Source organism: Juglans regia, chloroplast (genome assembly GCF_001411555.2).
Source record: "Juglans regia voucher JREG20151001 chloroplast, complete genome".
Classification (NCBI taxonomy): Eukaryota; Viridiplantae; Streptophyta; class Magnoliopsida; order Fagales; family Juglandaceae; genus Juglans; species Juglans regia.
The window spans coordinates 117,501-135,000 of NC_028617.1; the positions used below are offsets into that span (position 1 = coordinate 117,501).

The 17,500-nt window shown below is 30.1% G+C and overlaps 12 protein-coding genes and 1 non-coding gene across 13 annotated transcripts in view, besides 2 other annotated features; 3 read left to right on the plus strand and 10 right to left on the minus strand. All coding sequences in view use genetic code 11, as the record gives it.

Moving 5' to 3' along the window:
* ndhF (NADH dehydrogenase subunit 5) overlaps positions 1–921 on the minus strand; it is a 2,226-nt gene extending 1,305 nt beyond the window's left edge. The window contains exon 1 of the mRNA in view: positions 1–921. This exon is cut by the window's left edge and continues 1,305 nt beyond it. Within this exon, the coding sequence (YP_009186215.1) occupies positions 1–921 (921 nt within the window).
* Positions 1–17,004: part of a sequence feature (Small single-copy region, SSC) that runs on past the window's edge.
* On the plus strand, positions 1,740–1,904 carry rpl32 (ribosomal protein L32). The gene has a single exon. It carries the CDS (start codon positions 1,740–1,742, stop codon positions 1,902–1,904), a length of 165 nt encoding a protein of 54 aa, YP_009186216.1.
* trnL-TAG lies at positions 2,609–2,688 on the plus strand. Its single transcript has one exon. It is a non-coding gene; the product is annotated as a tRNA-Leu (tRNA).
* On the plus strand, positions 2,790–3,746 carry ccsA (cytochrome c biogenesis protein). The gene has a single exon. It carries the CDS (start codon positions 2,790–2,792, stop codon positions 3,744–3,746), a length of 957 nt encoding a protein of 318 aa, YP_009186217.1.
* On the minus strand, positions 4,041–5,561 carry ndhD (NADH dehydrogenase subunit 4). Its single transcript has one exon. It carries the CDS (start codon positions 5,559–5,561, stop codon positions 4,041–4,043), a length of 1,521 nt encoding a protein of 506 aa, YP_009186218.1.
* Positions 5,677–5,922, minus strand: psaC (photosystem I subunit VII). Its single transcript has one exon. The coding sequence runs from the start codon at positions 5,920–5,922 to the stop codon at positions 5,677–5,679; it is 246 nt and encodes an 81-aa protein (YP_009186219.1).
* On the minus strand, positions 6,177–6,482 carry ndhE (NADH dehydrogenase subunit 4L). Its single transcript has one exon. It carries the CDS (start codon positions 6,480–6,482, stop codon positions 6,177–6,179), a length of 306 nt encoding a protein of 101 aa, YP_009186220.1.
* Positions 6,723–7,253, minus strand: ndhG (NADH dehydrogenase subunit 6). Its single transcript has one exon. The coding sequence runs from the start codon at positions 7,251–7,253 to the stop codon at positions 6,723–6,725; it is 531 nt and encodes a 176-aa protein (YP_009186221.1).
* Positions 7,639–8,139, minus strand: ndhI (NADH dehydrogenase subunit I). The gene has a single exon. It carries the CDS (start codon positions 8,137–8,139, stop codon positions 7,639–7,641), a length of 501 nt encoding a protein of 166 aa, YP_009186222.1.
* Positions 8,222–10,469, minus strand: ndhA (NADH dehydrogenase subunit 1). The gene is made up of 2 exons: positions 9,914–10,469; positions 8,222–8,760 (listed from the first exon to the last, which is right to left on the minus strand). Exons 1-2 carry the CDS (start codon positions 10,467–10,469, stop codon positions 8,222–8,224), a joined length of 1,095 nt encoding a protein of 364 aa, YP_009186223.1.
* Positions 10,471–11,652, minus strand: ndhH (NADH dehydrogenase subunit 7). Its single transcript has one exon. The coding sequence runs from the start codon at positions 11,650–11,652 to the stop codon at positions 10,471–10,473; it is 1,182 nt and encodes a 393-aa protein (YP_009186224.1).
* On the minus strand, positions 11,756–12,028 carry rps15 (ribosomal protein S15). The gene has a single exon. The coding sequence runs from the start codon at positions 12,026–12,028 to the stop codon at positions 11,756–11,758; it is 273 nt and encodes a 90-aa protein (YP_009186225.1).
* The window catches only part of ycf1, a 5,676-nt gene continuing 653 nt past the window's right edge, over positions 12,478–17,500 (minus strand). Inside the window, exon 1 of the mRNA in view lies at positions 12,478–17,500. This exon is cut by the window's right edge and continues 653 nt beyond it. Within this exon, the coding sequence (YP_009186226.1) occupies positions 12,478–17,500 (5,023 nt within the window).
* Positions 17,005–17,500: part of an inverted repeat (inverted repeat A; IRA) that runs on past the window's edge.

Here is a 17,500-nt window from a genome sequence, read left to right on the forward strand (position 1 = left end):
AGTAGCTCCTAATAGTAATGTTATTATACCTATTAAGGCTATTATATTCATTATGTAAGGTATAACCATAAAAAGAGGAAGAAGCCGAGCGACAAGAAAAATTCCTGCTGCTACCATAGTAGCAGCATGTATAAGAGCTGAAATAGGAGTAGGTCCTTCCATAGCGTCAGGTAACCATACGTGAAGGGGGAATTGAGCGGATTTAGCAATTGCACCAGAAAATAATAAGAAGGCACACAAAGTAACAAATAAAAAATGAACTTCATTATTATAAATCAAACTATTGAATATTTCAAACAAATCCCGAAATTCGAAACTGCCCGTTATCCAATAAAGACCTAAAATTCCTAATAATAAACCAAAATCCCCGACACGATTAGTTACAAACGCTTTTTGACAAGCATTCGCGGCAATCGGTCGTGTGAACCAAAAACCTATTAATAGATAAGAACACACTCCAACTAATTCCCAAAAAATATAAATTTGTATCAAATTAGAACTAGTCACTAATCCCAGCATTGAAGTATTGAAAAAACTCATATAAGCAAAAAATCTCAAATATCCTTGATCATGAGACATATAATTGTCACTATAAATAAGAACCATAATTCCAACAGTAGTAATTAAGATTAACATAATAGAAGTAAGTGGATCGATCAAGTAGCTGAACTCTAAAGAAAAGTCATTATTGATGGTCCAAGACCATACATATTGATAGATATAACTGTTATTTATTTGCTGAATAGACAGATTGGCTGAAAAAATCATAACTATACTTAACAATAAAACACTAGGAAAAGCCCACATGCGGCGAAGATTTTTTGTTGCCTTCGGAAAAAGGAGAAGTCCCACCCCTATTAACATAGGAATTATAACTGGAATGAAAGGTATGATCCATGAATATTGGTATGTATATTCCATAAAAATAAATAAAAATCTTTTATTCTTAGTTAACTGTTTCTGATTCATCAGCTCTTATTTTTTGAAAGGAGTCAGTTAATAAAAAAAATTAAGATAAGATATGTAAAACTAAAATAAATATTTTTTATTCTTAATTATTCTAAATCTTTTGCAAATACTTCAAACAAAAAAAAAAAATAAAAATTTCAATTCTTATTACTTATTACAATTTACATAATACAATATTTTAATCTCTAGAGAGAGTAAGAACAAATAATTAGACCAAAAAGAATATGTTATTTTAATAGAATTCATAAAAGACAGATACAGTCCATAACTTAACCCCCCCCCCAAAAAAAAAGAGTTATTTTTTTTTTTTTAGTTCGTTTATTCAGAATCATTAACCAATGAAGTTTTTTAATTGAGTGAAGAAATTACAAAAATAAAAGGACTTCTTTTTTATATAAAAAATAATGTATACTTTAACAGATTAACTACTAGTCTCATTTTAATTTTACAATTTTCATTAGGTGCACTCTTTTTTTGAGCTTGACCAATTAAGCAATTAATATAAATAAAAATTATTAACGTTTTTTTATTAAATTCAAAAATAAAAGTTTGGTTTCTTAAACTTTTTGATGTATTTTATTACATGTATAAATATAGCATGACGAAAATAAACAACATAAAGGCACAACCGCTTTGGTTTATATTTTTTTATGAAAAGAGTCGAATTTAGACAATAAAGAGAGAATTATATAGTAAAAAACAATTGGTTTTGAACAATAGATGTCTTTCACATCCAACTATAGAACTGAATACCCTATCATAATTTTTTAATGGCAGTTCCAAAAAAACGTACTTCCATATCAAAAAAACGAATTCGTAAGAATATTTGGAAAAGGAAGGGGTATTGGGTAGCATTAAAAGTTTTTTCATTAGCGAAATCTCTTTCTACAGGGAATTCAAAAAGTTTTTTTGTACAACAAGAAATAAATAATTAAACATTGGAATAATCTGGATCTATCTCTGACTCTAAAAAGAGTCTAGTTTTGAATTTCGTTTAGAATTTATACTAATTTATATAGAATAATCTTTTTATATATAAATTAGTATATCTATATATAAATTATTTTCAAATAGGAAAGAACAAATATTTATTAGAAAAGAACAAACATAATATAAGATCTTTAATCCAAATTAATGATTCGTTGAAACTAATTTTTTAAGTTTAAAACTTGTTTTGGAATTTTCTGAACACTCATTTTAAAAAATGATTATCAATATATATAATCCTTATCCTTATATATCCCTTATATCCCTCGTATAAAATATCCACCTAAATGCGACAAGAAGCTTTTATCAATGGATATTTTATACGAGAAATGTATCAATTTTGGTCATAAAAAAAATAATAAAAAGAAAAAAAGAACATTGAATTGCGGTAAAAACTATGTAGTTAGAAAAGTTCCATTTTAGCAGAGTATAAACTAAAAGAACTCCATTGTTAATGTTACGTTAAATAAAATAATAAAAAATAAGGATTATTATTGTAACTAGGTTCAAATCACTATTTTTTAAACGAGTTTTGATTCATCAATTTCTTTATTCATGAATTTCAATGTTTCTTATAAAATAAAACTAAAAAATATTGTGAGTACTTTAACCTCGACAATTGAATAAAAATAGGTTATTCTGATTTCGAAAAGCCGCTATGGTGAAATCGGTAGACACGCTGCTCTTAGGAAGCAGTGCTAGAGCATCTCGGTTCGAGTCCGAGTGGCGGCATGGCATCTTATAAAAGAGTAAGCCCTATAATGATAATGAATTCTATTCCCGATTTCCATTTCTATAATTGGGAGATTCTCCTCTTTTTTTATAATTTTTTTATGATATTTTCCATTTTAGAGCATATATTAACTCATATATCCTTTTCGGTTGTTTCAATTATAATTTCAATTCGTTTGATAATCTTATTAGTTAATGAAAGCGTAGGACTATATGATTCATCAGAAAAAGGCATAAAAACTACTTTTGTCTGTATAACAGGATTATTAGTTACTCGTTGGATTTATTCAAGGCATTTACCTTTAAGTGATTTATACGAATCATTCATTTTTCTTTCATGGAGTTTGTCCATTATTCATATGGTTCCGTATTTAAAAAAAAATATAAACCCTTTAAGCGCAATAACCGCGCCAAGTGTTATTTTTACCCAAGGCTTTGCTACTTCTGGTTTTTTAACCGAAATGCATCAATCCGTACTATTAGTACCCGCTCTCCAATCTCATTGGTTAATGATGCATGTAAGTATGATGGTATTTGGCTATGCATCTCTTTTATGTGGATCATTATTATCAGTAGCTCTTATAGTCATTACATCTCGCAAAGTCATAAGTCTTTTTGAGAAAAGCAATAATGAGTCGTTTTATTTTGATGAGATCCAATACATGAACGAAAGAAACAATGTTTTATGGAACACTTCCTTAATTTCTTCTAGGAATTATTATAGGTCTCAATTGATTCAACAATTGGATCATTGGAGTTATCGTATTATTGGTATAGGTTTTATCTTTTTAACCATAGGTATTCTTTCGGGAGCAGTATGGGCAAATGAGGCATGGGGCTCATATTGGAATTGGGATCCGAAAGAAACTTGGGCATTTATTACTTGGACCGTATTCGCGATTTATTTACATATTCGAACAAATAAAAATTTTGAGGTTGTAAATTCTGCAATTGTAGCCTCTATGGGATTTCTTATAATTTGGATATGCTATTTTGGGGTCAATCTATTAGGAATAGGGTTACATAGTTATGGTTCATTTACCCTAACATCTAACTGAAAAAAGGACCTAATGAACACAAATAAACATGGGACAGCATATATATAAGAAAACATCGTGTAAGCCAGCGAGAACCTTTTGAATCACTAGTTTGATTCAAAAGGTTCTTACAAAGGCCAAACATATCTGGTTAAAAGTATAATTCATTTTTATTTTTAACTTAAGTTAAAAATAAACTTAAGAGAAGAAAAAATATTTGTTTTTTGTAATTGTACAACGAATTTTTTAAACATCTTATTCTTATTATACTATAAGATTGATGTTTGATTTTTTATTTTATTAATTTTTTAATAATTATCTATAAAAATAATTAGATATAATATCTTCGACCTTGTCAACGGATAGTGAGAAAACGAAATCCGGATAAATACCAATACCTATTACAGGTAAAAGGATAGAGATCGAAACAAATAACTCTCTCGGTCCAGAATCAAAAAAATAAGAGTTTGGAGCATTAAAAAACTTGTATCCATAGAACATTTGGCGTAACATAGATAATGAATAAATAGGAGTTAATATCATTCCAATTGCCATTACAAATGTAATTAGTATTTTTGTTATTAAAAAAAATTTTTGGCTGGTAATTAGTCCAAAAAATACTATTAATTCTGCAACAAAACCACTCATCCCCGGTAATGCAAGGGAAGCCATCGATAAGATACTGAAAGTCGTGAATATTTTTGGAACTGGGATCGCCATTCCCCCCATTTCGTCGAGATAAACAAGACGTATTCTATCAAAACTCGTTCCTGCCAAGAAAAAAAGTGCAGCGCCAATAAAGCCATGAGATATTATTTGTAAAATGGCTCCATTGAGGCCCATATCACTTATAGAGCCAATTCCTATAATTATGAAACCCATATGAGATACGGAGGAATAGGCTATTCTTTTTTTTAAATTACGTTGACCAGGAGATGCTGAAGCTGCATAGATTATTTGAAGTGTGCCTACTATCATCAACCAGGGAGCAAATATAGAATGAGCGCGGGGCAATAATTCCATATTGATCCGAACCAATCCATATGCTCCCATTTTTAATAATATTCCAGCTAGAAGCATACAAGTACTGTAATGTGCCTCTCCATGGGTGTCTGGTAACCATGTATGTAAAGGTATAATCGGTGATTTGACAGCAAAAGCAATAAGAAATCCAATATAGAATATTATTTCCAGTACTACTGGATAAGATTGATTAACTGATATTTCAAAATTGAATGTTGGTTCATTGGAACCATATAAACCGATACTCAGAACTCCCATTAATAAAAAAACGGAACTTCCTGCAGTGTACAAAATAAACTTTGTAGCTGAATATAAACGTTTTTTTCCCCCCCACACGGATAGAAGTAGATAAACGGGAATTAATTCTAACTCCCACATGATGAAAAAAAGTAAAAGGTCTCGAGAAGAAAATGATCCTATTTGACCACTATACATTGCTAACATCAGGAAATGGAATAATCGGGAATCTCGAGTAACCGGCCGAGCCGCTGAAGTAGCTAAAGTGGTGATAAATCCTGTCAGCAAAATAGGTCCTATAGAAAGTCCATCTATTCCCAATCTCCAGTAAAAATCAAAAAAATTGATCCATTTATAATCCTCCGTCAGTTGCATTAATGGATCGTCCAATTGGAAATGATAATAGAATGCATAAGTTATTAGAAGGAGTTCTACGGTACATATAAATATAGTGTACCACCTAATTATCTTATTTCCTCTATGAGGAAGAAAGATAATTAAGGAACCCGCGAATATTGGCAAAACTACCACTATTGTTAACCAAGGAAAATAATTCGTAGTAAAAACAAGATACACTTGGACCAGAAAAATCCGTGCTCGAAAAATCAAATATATATTTGATTTTTCAAGCAGGGGGATTTTTGTCGGTAAAAAAAAATAAAATATATTCAGGTGGGATTTGGGAAAGGGATCAATAAGCTAGGCCCATGCTTCGAGTTGTTTCATGCCATAAATAAACTCGAACACTCAAGTAATCCGTTGGACAGGCGGATTCACATCTCTTACAACCAACACAGTCTTCTGTTCTTGGAGCAGAAGCAATTTGCTTAGCTTTACATCCGTCCCAAGGTATCATCTCTAATACATCTGTGGGGCAGGCTCGTACACATTGAGTACACCCTATACATGTATCATAAATCTTTACTGAATGTGACATTGGATATATAAATTTTTGAACATCATAAATTTTCGATCTAGTAAACTTGTAAATGAATTATACATATATTTAGACACCAGATGAATCAATGATTTACCAGAATTTTTCTAATCAATCTGCTTCCAGATCGACTCCTACGAGAGGTCCAAGATACTTTGATTTCTTGCATTTTTTGTAAACACGATCAATACGTTATGTATCATCCATGTTAATTTGACTTGATAAATATTAGAACTTCTATGATTAATACACTACTACTTATTCAACAAATTCGATTGATTGATACGAGTTGATTTTTTGTTACGATAAATTGCGGAAACAATAGCTGGTCCAATAGCTGCTTCAGCGGCTGCAATAGCTATAACAAAAATTGAAAAAATATTTCCTTTTAATTGGCGACTATCAAAAAAATCAGAAAATGTTACGAAATTTATATTAACTGCATTCAGTATAAGTTCAAGACACATAAGGGCTCTAACCATATTTCGACTTGTGATCAATCCATAAATACCGATAGAAAATAAATAGGCACTCACAACAAGTACATGTTCGAGCATCATTGACCAACTCCTTATCAATTTTGATTCATTTCAAGATGAAAAACAATTTAATGAGTTTAAGTGACTAGAATAAAAAAAAGTACTGAATAAGAAAATCTATTGCCAATAGATCAAATAAAATAATTTCTATTTTAGACATAAACAATCTTCAAATAAGATTGAAGTGAGCTGAGCAGAAATGGATATGATAACACAGAACAAAGTTTCATTTTTATTTCGGTTACTAGTTCGAAAGATTTATTACTGGCGGGCCACAGCAATTGCGCCTATCAAAGCAGCTAAAAGAATTATCGAAATGAGTTCAAATGGAAGAAAAAAATCTGTTGATAAATAAATTCCAATTTGTTGACTGTTACTTATCAAATCTTGCTCTATAATTTGGTTTGATCTTGTAGTCCAAATAATCCCGTACCATGACGTATCCAGAATAGTAGTCATTAGTGAAACAAAAATACCTGTACAAATCAACAAAGTAACGCCATCCCCAACGGTCCAAAGATGAAAATCTTTGTAATATTCTGAACCGTTCATGAACATGACAGCAAATATAATTAAAACATTTATAGCTCCCACGTAAATAAGGAGCTGTGCGGCAGCTACAAAATGAGAGTTTGATAGAATATAGAATAAGGATATACAAACAAGAACCAGTCCCAACGAAAAAGCAGAATAAATTGGGTTGGTAAGTAATACTACCCCTATGCCTCCTAATATAAGACCGGATCCCAAAAAGACTAAAAGAAAATCATGTATTGGTCCGGGCAAATCCATTATATGTAAAGAGATAAATAAATTGAAATTTTTTCATGACCTTATTGAACCACCAGGAAAATTTTTTTCTGAAAAGTTCTTAATTGAATTAAATCCTAAGAAATGTGAATTGATGTAGGTACAGTTCTTGGACTAATATCATTCTTTATCTTAAAGTTAAAGAGTGGTTCAAAACTATATTTAGATTTCGAAAAAATTACAGATATATTCATAGATTTTCAATCCAAATTGAAGCACGAACCAACCAATCAATAGTTAGAATTTGTAGTTAGTGACTAAACAAAATAAACGAAAAAAACGGCATTCCTTTCGATCAAAACTGAACCTTATAAATTGGAAATTACTCTTTATCTTTAATCAAAGGATTTACTTTTTTTGATTTCATTTACTTATTTTTTTTAGGTGAATTTAAAATTGTTCGAATTGTATAATCGTCAATTACTGACATTGGTAAACGACCCAAGGCAATTTGATTATAATTCAATTCATGACGATCATAAGTAGAAAGCTCATATTCTTCAGTCATTGATAAACAATTTGTTGGACAATACTCAACACAGTTACCACAAAATATACAGATTCCGAAATCAATACTGTAATTAAGCAACCGTTTCTTTCGAATATTAGTTTCCAATTTCCAATCAATAACAGGTAGATCTATAGGGCATACACGAACACATACTTCACAAGCAATACATTTATCAAACTCAAAATGGATTCGACCGCGGAAACGTTCTGATGTGATTAATTTTTCATAAGGATATTGAATAGTTACAGGTAAACGATTTGCATGGGATAAGGTAATCATGAAACTTTGACCAATGTACCTTGCAGCTCGTACTGTTTGTTGACCATAATTCATGACCCCAGTTACCATAGGAAACATATCGTAAATCTCTATGAATATTTTTATGTTTGTTTCTTTCTCTTGTTTGAGACAAGGCGCAAATATAGAATGTAGTATTCCTTTACAGTGAAAGAAGTTGGAAAGAAGTTGTTAATAATAGATTACCAAGAGAAATAGGTAAAAGAAATTTCCATCCCAAATTTAATAGTTGGTCTATTCTTAGCCTAGGTAAAGTCCATCTTGTTGTGATAGGAATGAACAAGAACAAATAAGTTTTGGCTAATGTAATAAAGATACCAATTGTCGTTCCAAAGACCCAGCGTGCTTTATTTATTTCAAAAAACTCAGAAACCAATATGTACGGAATAGAGATATTCCAACCGCCCAAGTAAAGAACTGTTACAAATAATGAAGAAACTAATAGGTTTAGATAGGAAGCAACATAAAATAAACCAAATTTAATGCCCGAATATTCGGTTTGATAACCTGCTACTAATTCTTCTTCTGCTTCTGGTAAATCAAAAGGTAATCTCTCACATTCTGCTAGGGAAGAAATTAGAAAAACGATAAACCCTATAGGTTGACGCCACAAATTCCACCCCAAAAAACCATATTTTGATTGAGCCTCAACTATATCAACTGTACTTAAACTGTTAGATAATCATAGTCGGTGATAACATCACTGTTACCATCGCTATTACAGAACCGTACATGAGATTTTCACCTCATACGGCTCCCTTAGGGCATAAATAAATTTAAGGACCGAGTCGGTATTATTTATCTTGATATATTTATAGGATAGATAGGTTCCAAATTTAACAAAGGCCCTGAATTAGACCGCTTAAATTCTGTCTGTTATATAATAATAAAAAAAAAAAAAAACTACGTCTGAATTGATCTTATCCTTTATTTAATGAATAATTTTTAAGATTTTAATAAATAATTTAAAATTTTATTTGTTGAGTAATAACTTTAAGTCTTCAATAAAATACTGCTTGTAGAAATATCAATAACCCGTCATTTTTAATTATGAAAAAAAATGAGATATTCTATTAGTTTAGTTGATAAATTATGACACTAATTCTATCTCTATGACTATCCATATACGAAAAAAAAAAAAAAGATCTCTTTTTTTTTTAATTGTATTTTTTCTATTTTTTTTTTTCATTCCTATTCTTCTTTCTTTTCTGAAAAAAAAAGGGGGGAGCTTACAAAATAAAGGATTATTTCGTTTCCGATAGTCATTTATTTGAATCAGTGGATAGGAGTATACTCTGGATCGGAATCGTGGGGAGTACTGCTTAATCATTTCTACTAACTTAAAGCCCCAATTAGTATTCTTGTTATATTATGTGTAAATGTCCTTTGGGATAAATTACACAATTTCTATTACTAATCCTTTGCGTACTTTGGCGTTTCTAACCGTCCACTCATTTTTGCTAAAACTCCCGCTTTAGGGTAATACATACAAACGCTAGTGAAAACGGAATAGGTTGATTTTTTGAACCCGCTTCAAGCTAGGATGATATGACTAATCAACCAATCTTGGGGTAAACGGTCTCTTCTTCTGTTTATTTATGTTCAACTCTTTAATTCTTCTTATACATTGAAGACGAGACTCAATAATTTTACTGCGAATATATATATTATATAGCTATAGCTGTTTTTTTTTCACTCATATAACTATCTAATTTAATTCATTAATCCGAATAATGAATAAAAAAATGAAGATATGTATGCAATTTTTTCCCCCTCTTTTTCTATAAAGACTAGAAAGAAAGGAATAGGGAAAAGTTTATGTTTCAACGAATCGCACGTAGAGATATTGATAATACACATAGAGTTAATGGTATTTCATAACTAATCGATTGAGCAGCAGCTCGTAGACCACCTAAAAAGGAATATTTATTATTTGAACCATATCCTGACATAAGAAGTCCAATGGGAGCAATACTTGAAACCGCAATCCATAAAAAAACTCCAATATTGAGATCGGTTAAAACAAGACGATAGTCAAAAGGAATTACTAAATAACTTAGCAGAATGGATATGACTGCTATGGATGGTCCGATACTAAATAAACTAGTATCTCCTCTAGATGGAAGAAGATTCTCTTTGAAAAGTAGTTTTGTCCCATCTGCTAGAGCTTGAAGAATTCCTAAAGGACCGGCGTATTCAGGTCCAATACGTTGTTGTAGCCCTGCGGATATTTCTCTTTCTAACCATACAATTACTAATACGCCTATTGTGATTCCCAATACAAGAGTCAAAATAGGGACAAGCGCCGATATAATTCCATAGACCCCTTTTAAAGATTCTACTCTGTAAAAAGAATTAATATCTTGTATTTCCGTTGTATCAATTATCATTTCAACGATCAACTTCTCCCATAATGATATCTATGCTACCTAGTATTGTCATAATATCAGCCAATTTCATTCTTTTAACTAACTGAGGAAGAATTTGCAAATTGATAAAACCCGGCGGGCGAATTTTCCATCTCCAAGGAAAACCACTCTGATCCCCTATCAGAAAAATTCCCAATTCACCCTTTGGGGCTTCGACTCTTACATAAAGTTCTTGTTTCGGCAATTCAAAAATAGGAGAAGGTTTTTTACTAATGAATCGATATTCAAAATCATGCCATTCTGGATACCTTTCTCTATCAAAGTATCGAAGTTCTAAATTCTCATAGGGCCCCCCCGGAATTCCTTCTAGAGCCTGTTGAATAATTTTTATGGATTCTGTCATTTCACCAATTCGGACTAAATAACGAGCTAATGAATCCCCTTCTTTTTGCCATTGGACTTCCCAATCCAATTCGTCATAACACTCATAATGATCAACTTTACGAAGATCCCATTGTATTCCGGAAGCTCGCAACATTGGTCCTGATAAACCCCAATTTATTACTTCGTCTCTACCAATAATGCCTACACCTTCAACGCGTTCTAAAAAAATAGGATTTCGTGTAATAAGTTTTTGATATTCAGTAACTCCTGTTAAAAAATAATTGCAGAAATCCAAACATTTATCTATCCACCCATGAGGTAGATCAGCCGCTACCCCTCCGATACGAAAATAATTATGCATCATTCTCATACCAGTGGCAGCTTCGAATAGATCATATATAAATTCTCTTTCTCTGAAAATATAGAAGAAAGGAGTTTGTGCACCAATATCTGCCATAAAGGGGCCGAGCCATAACAGATGAGAAGCTATACGACTCAATTCCAACATAATTACTCTGATATAACTGGCTCTTTTAGGTATTTGAATATTTCCTAACTGTTCTGGCCCATTTACAGTTATTGCTTCTGTGAACATAGTAGCTAAATAATCCCAACGAGTTACATAAGGAAGATATTGTATAATTGTTCGGTTTTCCGCAATTTTTTCCATCCCCCTGTGTAAATAACCCAATATTGGTTCACAGTCAATAACATTTTCACTGTCCAGAGTAACGATGAGTCGAAGAACACCATGCATTGACGGGTGGTGGGGGCCCATATTGACTATCATGAGATCTTTTCTTGTAGCTGGTATATTCATAAGTTTTTCCTCGATTCATTCTTCCATGAATTGCGCAAAACGAAAAAAAGTTCATCAAAATTCAAGATCTAATAAATCAAATAATTCAAAATGACTTTTCAAATTAACTAATTTTTGATTCCCGAATACCCAATTGATTAATTAAGTATTTATAACGTACTCTATTTTTATTTGACAAATAAGACAGCAACCGTTGACGTTTTCCCAGAATTTTACGTAGACCCCTTTGAGATAAATAGTCTTTTCTGTGCAATTCTAAATGTGAAGTAAGTCTTCTTATTTTATTGGTGAAACTCAATACTTGGAATTCAACGGATCCCCTGTTTTCTTCTTTTTCTTCTTGCGAAAAAATTGAAATGAATGCATTTTTTATCATAAAAATGAATCGTCCCTTTCTCTTTTTTTTTAGATATTTTTATAGATATATTTCTTGATCAGTAATAATAATGCCACTCATTTGAATTTGATATACACAAGACTCTTAATTTCGTTAAGAATTTTTTATTTTTGTCAAATAAAATTACTTACTTTAGTAATCAATAATCAATATAATTTAAAAAATGAATTGGATTCGAATCGGATACCGTATACAAAAGTATGATCTATTTCTGTATTCACAAAAAATAAAAAAAAATGAGATCTTCAAATAAATAAGAAGATTTTGTTGATTCATTTCTAGATCGAATTAATATTAATAATATAATACAATGACTCATTAAATTAGTAAGTATTGTGTATCAGAATGAAATGTAAGATAATGGGTATGTTTATTTCTTTGTCTTCATATACGAAGACATGGTACGGGAATATAGTAAAAATGTACCATTAATAAATTTGCAATCGCGGATACATATGAATCCTGGTCATACTAAAACGACTACCATTATTGGTATCAAACCAATAGCGATTCATACAAGCTAAATCTTCTAATCGATAATTGGACCAAAGAAAGAACTTTAATTTAATTAGTTTCTTTTTATCGTTATCAAGATTTTTTTTTTTATTCAACACGCAATTTTTGATCCTATTTCCATTGAAAAATACTGTATTTCTATGGATACTGTTTATATCCCTATAATTCAAAAAAATTTGAATTCTCAATTCTCTACGACGCTTCGGGGATAAAATATTTTCAAGAACAAGCAAATCATAATTATTTTTGTCTATATTTCCAGTCATTTTTTGATGTATTGCAATGGATTCATAAAAATTATTTTTATTCGTGTCAGCATAGCCATAACTTTTTTCTAGGTATCTTTGATTAATTTGGTGCTTATTCTTATGAACCAATGAAATACCTATGGTTTGATATATATAAAATTGTCCATCATTTTTTACAAACAGACGAACTGGTTCGATAATAAATATTCCTCTTTTTATCAATTCTGTAAGAGTTAAATCCTTCTGGATCATCAGAATATGTGGATTCATTTCTTTTCTTTGAATAGCGGATATAGCAATTTCGTTTGGACTGTTCAGTCTAAGGAGGAGGCAATATACTTTGATGTTATTGATTATTCTTTGATTTAAAGAATCATTCCATCTCCATTGAAACCGCAAATACTTTTTTAAGAAAAACTCAAGCTCTGCTTCTATGTTAGTCTTGTATTGCTTTTTTTTTCTACGTTTTTTCATGTCTGATCCCGGAGAACTTTGTTCACCATCTTTTTTTTTGTTTGAGAGAGCGGATTTAATATATGGTTTTTCGACTAATTCTTTTTCTCCTTGATTTCTATTTTCAAATTTAAGAGTTTTTTTTTTCGAAAATAAAAAAAGAGATATTTTTTTCTTTTCAGTGATGCTTTTATGTTTATTAACATTTTGGTTTACATTAAAATTGAAAAGAAGTAATTTGATTGGTATGGCCCAGGGTTTAATCTTATATGTATTATAAAATATCCCAAATTCTGGGAATAACAAAAATGCAAAATTCGATATGGGGCGACTTGGTATTTCGTCATTCATTCTCATCCAATCAGCGAGAGACTTTTTTTGTTTTTGATTGAATGGGTGAATTTCTTGATGAATCGTGAGATAAAAAAGACCTTTTTTTTTTTTATCAAATTTTTCGATTATTTGATAATTATTAACACTAATCTTAGTATTTTGATTCCTCTTAGTGATGGTATCAATATTAACGCAAGCCTTAATATCAATCTTCTTTGAAAGACAAAAATTGAGAATTTTCCAATAAAAACATTTTCTATCCGGACTTTTTTTTATATCTATACTATTATTTTCTACTCGATAATTTTTGATAAGGATACCTTCTATCATATCAAATAGTTTACGTTTAGGCGTATTGTTATTGTAAGTATAATAAATTTTTTTGTTCTTATTTACTTGTAATGGCAATCCATAAATATATGAGTTTTTTTCATCTTCATAATTAATAGATTTATACGATAAAAGATCATATTGATATTGTTTTTTTAATTTTTTGTTTTTTTTTAGTAATGAATATATTTCAAAAGAATTTTGTTTTTCATATTCAATGAATCGGTTTTTTTCATCTGAATCACATTTGTTTAAATCTTTATTTTTAGTCATACGACATTGATATTGATTGACTCTATTTCGCCATTTTTGTGATATTAATCTAGACCATCTAATCTGAGATAAATCATATTGATAATGAACCTTTAGCCAGTTTTTCCATTCATTAATTAAAGAATTTCGAAGGTTTTTATGTTGTCTTAATTCGGAATCAAATATTCCTTGCGTTCCAACAAAATACTCTTTTATTTCATTCTTAAGAAAAAAAGATGTTCCGTAATAGTTAAAGACAGATCTTAACTTATATAAGTTACTGACTTGGATTTGTGAGAATTTGTAGAATACATATGCTTGTGACAAGTAAGATAAGTCCCAAAAAATATGTGAATTTTTATTAATAATACAAAGTGACTTTTTTATAGTCAAAATAAAGTTAATTATACTTTGATTTGTTTTATCAATTCTTTCTTGATTTTCTTCATTATTATAAATGTATTTATTCAAATTTTTATTTTTTAATTTAAGAAGAAGCTCTGCAATGATTCTAAATAGAATAATGATACATAGAAAGATATATATGTATAGTTTTTCAATCAAAAATTTAAAAAAAAAATGTAATTTACGAAGTAATCGAAGATTTTTTCTTTTTAATATTCGCCAAATGTTTTTTGGTGATTCTAATCTTTTATCTTCATAACTTATTTTGGTCTGGCTAATATTTATCTCTCGAGTTAGAAACCCTATTTGCTTATCTTTTTTCATTTTTTCTATTTCAGTTATGATTGTGTTTGTTCTATTAGTTAGATTTTTCATTTTTTTTTCTGTCAATGAGTAAGTTGCACAATCCATAAATCGAATTTGAATAGACGATTCGGGAATAATTTGATTATGGATTATCGAATCTTTTTCTTTTTTAGGTTCACTCAATTTATATCTTTCTATTTTTTTCAATACAAATGCTAGAATTTGGTTTCTTTTTGAGAGTTCTTTGATTCGTTTTTTTAGTTTTTTTAGAAAGAGAATGCTTTTGATGACCCATTTTTTTGTTTCTTTTAATACATTTATAAAAAATTTTGTTCTTTCTTTTAAAACTCTTAGAACTAGAAAACATTTTTTTTGCAATTTTAATTTTATTTTTTTTAATTTTTTATAAATGGGTTCAAAAAATGAAATTTGTTGTCGGGGAGAACCAAAAGGTAATTCAGTTTCCATTCCCCAAACTGTTAAAAAACAAAAATCATTTTTTTCTTTTTTTTCTTTCTTTTGAATTGGATCTTTATTAGGGAATCGTAACTTAGATCTGTGCCAAGGTTTCAGACGAAAAGGAAATAGAATCTTTATCTGAATACCGTCTGTTAACCAGTTTTTCGGAAATTCTGTTTCTGATAATTGAACGCCATTATAGGTGCATTTAATATGGATTTCTTTAGTCCAATCCTTTAAATCTTCGGACCATTCGGGAAATTGAAATAATAGTATACGAACAAGATTTTTAGATATTATTAATGAAGGTAATATAATATATTTTCTAAGAATTGATTGGATTACTAATGCAAAACCTCTTATTACTTGAGCAAATATAATGCTATCCCAAATTTCCCCTATTTCTATACGAGTTTTCTCCTCTTTTTTGTATATTTCTCTTTTGTTCTCCTCTTCTTTCTCACTTTCTTTTGTCTTTTCCTTTGTATGATCCGAAATTTTTAATTTATTCTTTTTCCAAATCAAATTTATAAAAATTATTTTCATTAGATCGGGGATATCAAAAGAAAAGAGGGGAGGTTTGTCTACTCTATCTAAAAAAAGGGCGGAATACACATTTGCTTGAAACAGTTCCAAAATAATTATTTTACGCCTTTGAGCTCGTATAGAGCCTTTTATTATATCTCGACGAAAATCCGGTTGTTGTGAATAACGTATCAAAGCCACCTCTTCATCTTGATCAGAATTATCAGTCTCTTTTTCATTAGTATCGGTATTCTCCGGACTATTAGTAAAAATTACGACACGTTTGGCTTTTCGTGAACGAATTTGATAATCCTCTGCCCCACTTTCTTCAGTTGCTACTTCCTGTTGTTCCAATTCGTCGATTAATTTATATGACCATCGAGGAACTTTTTTATTTATTTCTTTTATTCCAATATATTCTTTGCTAATTGTTTTATCCTTAGTATCAGTTATAACTGCATTGATTAAAAATTTAAAAATTTTTATTGGATCTTCTGGATTAATTCTTACTTGTTTGTTTTCCGGAAATAAATAAAGTCCTTTCAAATTTAAATTTGATGTTGATTTTCCTCCAAACTTGCTAATTATATTTAAGAAATAACTCATTTCTGTTGATAATGATTTTCGATCAAATAGAGTGAATTTATAGTCAAATTCTGTGTAATTGGTAGTAAGAAGGATGCCATGAATATTATTTATCAAAATTGTCTCTATGTAATGTTTTATAGCTAGAGAAGTTTTTATGATTGGTAGTAAAAATAGTTTTTTGATTTGTCCGCGAAAGGGTCCGTTAAATAAAGAATCACATATTTTAGGTAAATATTCTTGTTTAGTCTCATTATTACAATTACACAATCTAATTCTTTTTTCGATTATATCCAGAGGAAGGAATCTATTATCTAGAATTTCGACTCTATTTAAAAATTGGTTGCTTATGTTCTTCCTTTTTTGTTCATTGGTATAATTCCAGTGATTATACAGTTCATTATAGGAAATTTTTTCTATTGTAAAAAAAGACATCTTTCTTTGTATCATTTCAAAAAAAGTTGATAAACTTGGCGGATACGTAAAGGATATCCTTTCTTTTCCATCACTTTGACACGTATGAAAAAAATATTGTGACATTTCATTTTCTATTTTATTTTCAAATCGATCATTTTTTATATATCGAAATGGTCGCTTCCATTGTTTATAGTCGAAAAGAATATTAACAAGAGGTTTTTCAAACCAGAATATCTCTTTATCCTTTTTATCTTGAAATATTTCTAACTTCGAATTTTCTTGATTCCCATCTAGATAAGAAGTTTCATAAATTGGTCTATTTTTATAGCGTGTCTCTTTAAAGTGGAATTCATCCTTTGTTTTTCCCTTTCCATTCATTCGGATCTTTTCTGTTTCATCCATTTTGTCCGGATCCTCCTTTTCTTCCGAAAAAAGAGAAGGAGAAGGATCTTCTTCAGTGGATTCCTCTTGTTCCTGTTTAGTCCCCTTTGTTTCGGAAGTTGTTTCTATTTCTACATCTGTTTCTTCCTCGCTTTCCCCCCTTTCTTCCGTTTCTGAGGTTTCTTTCAGTTTCTTAGTAATAATGGGTGACGGTACTCTGCCTAAATAGTAGACACAGGTA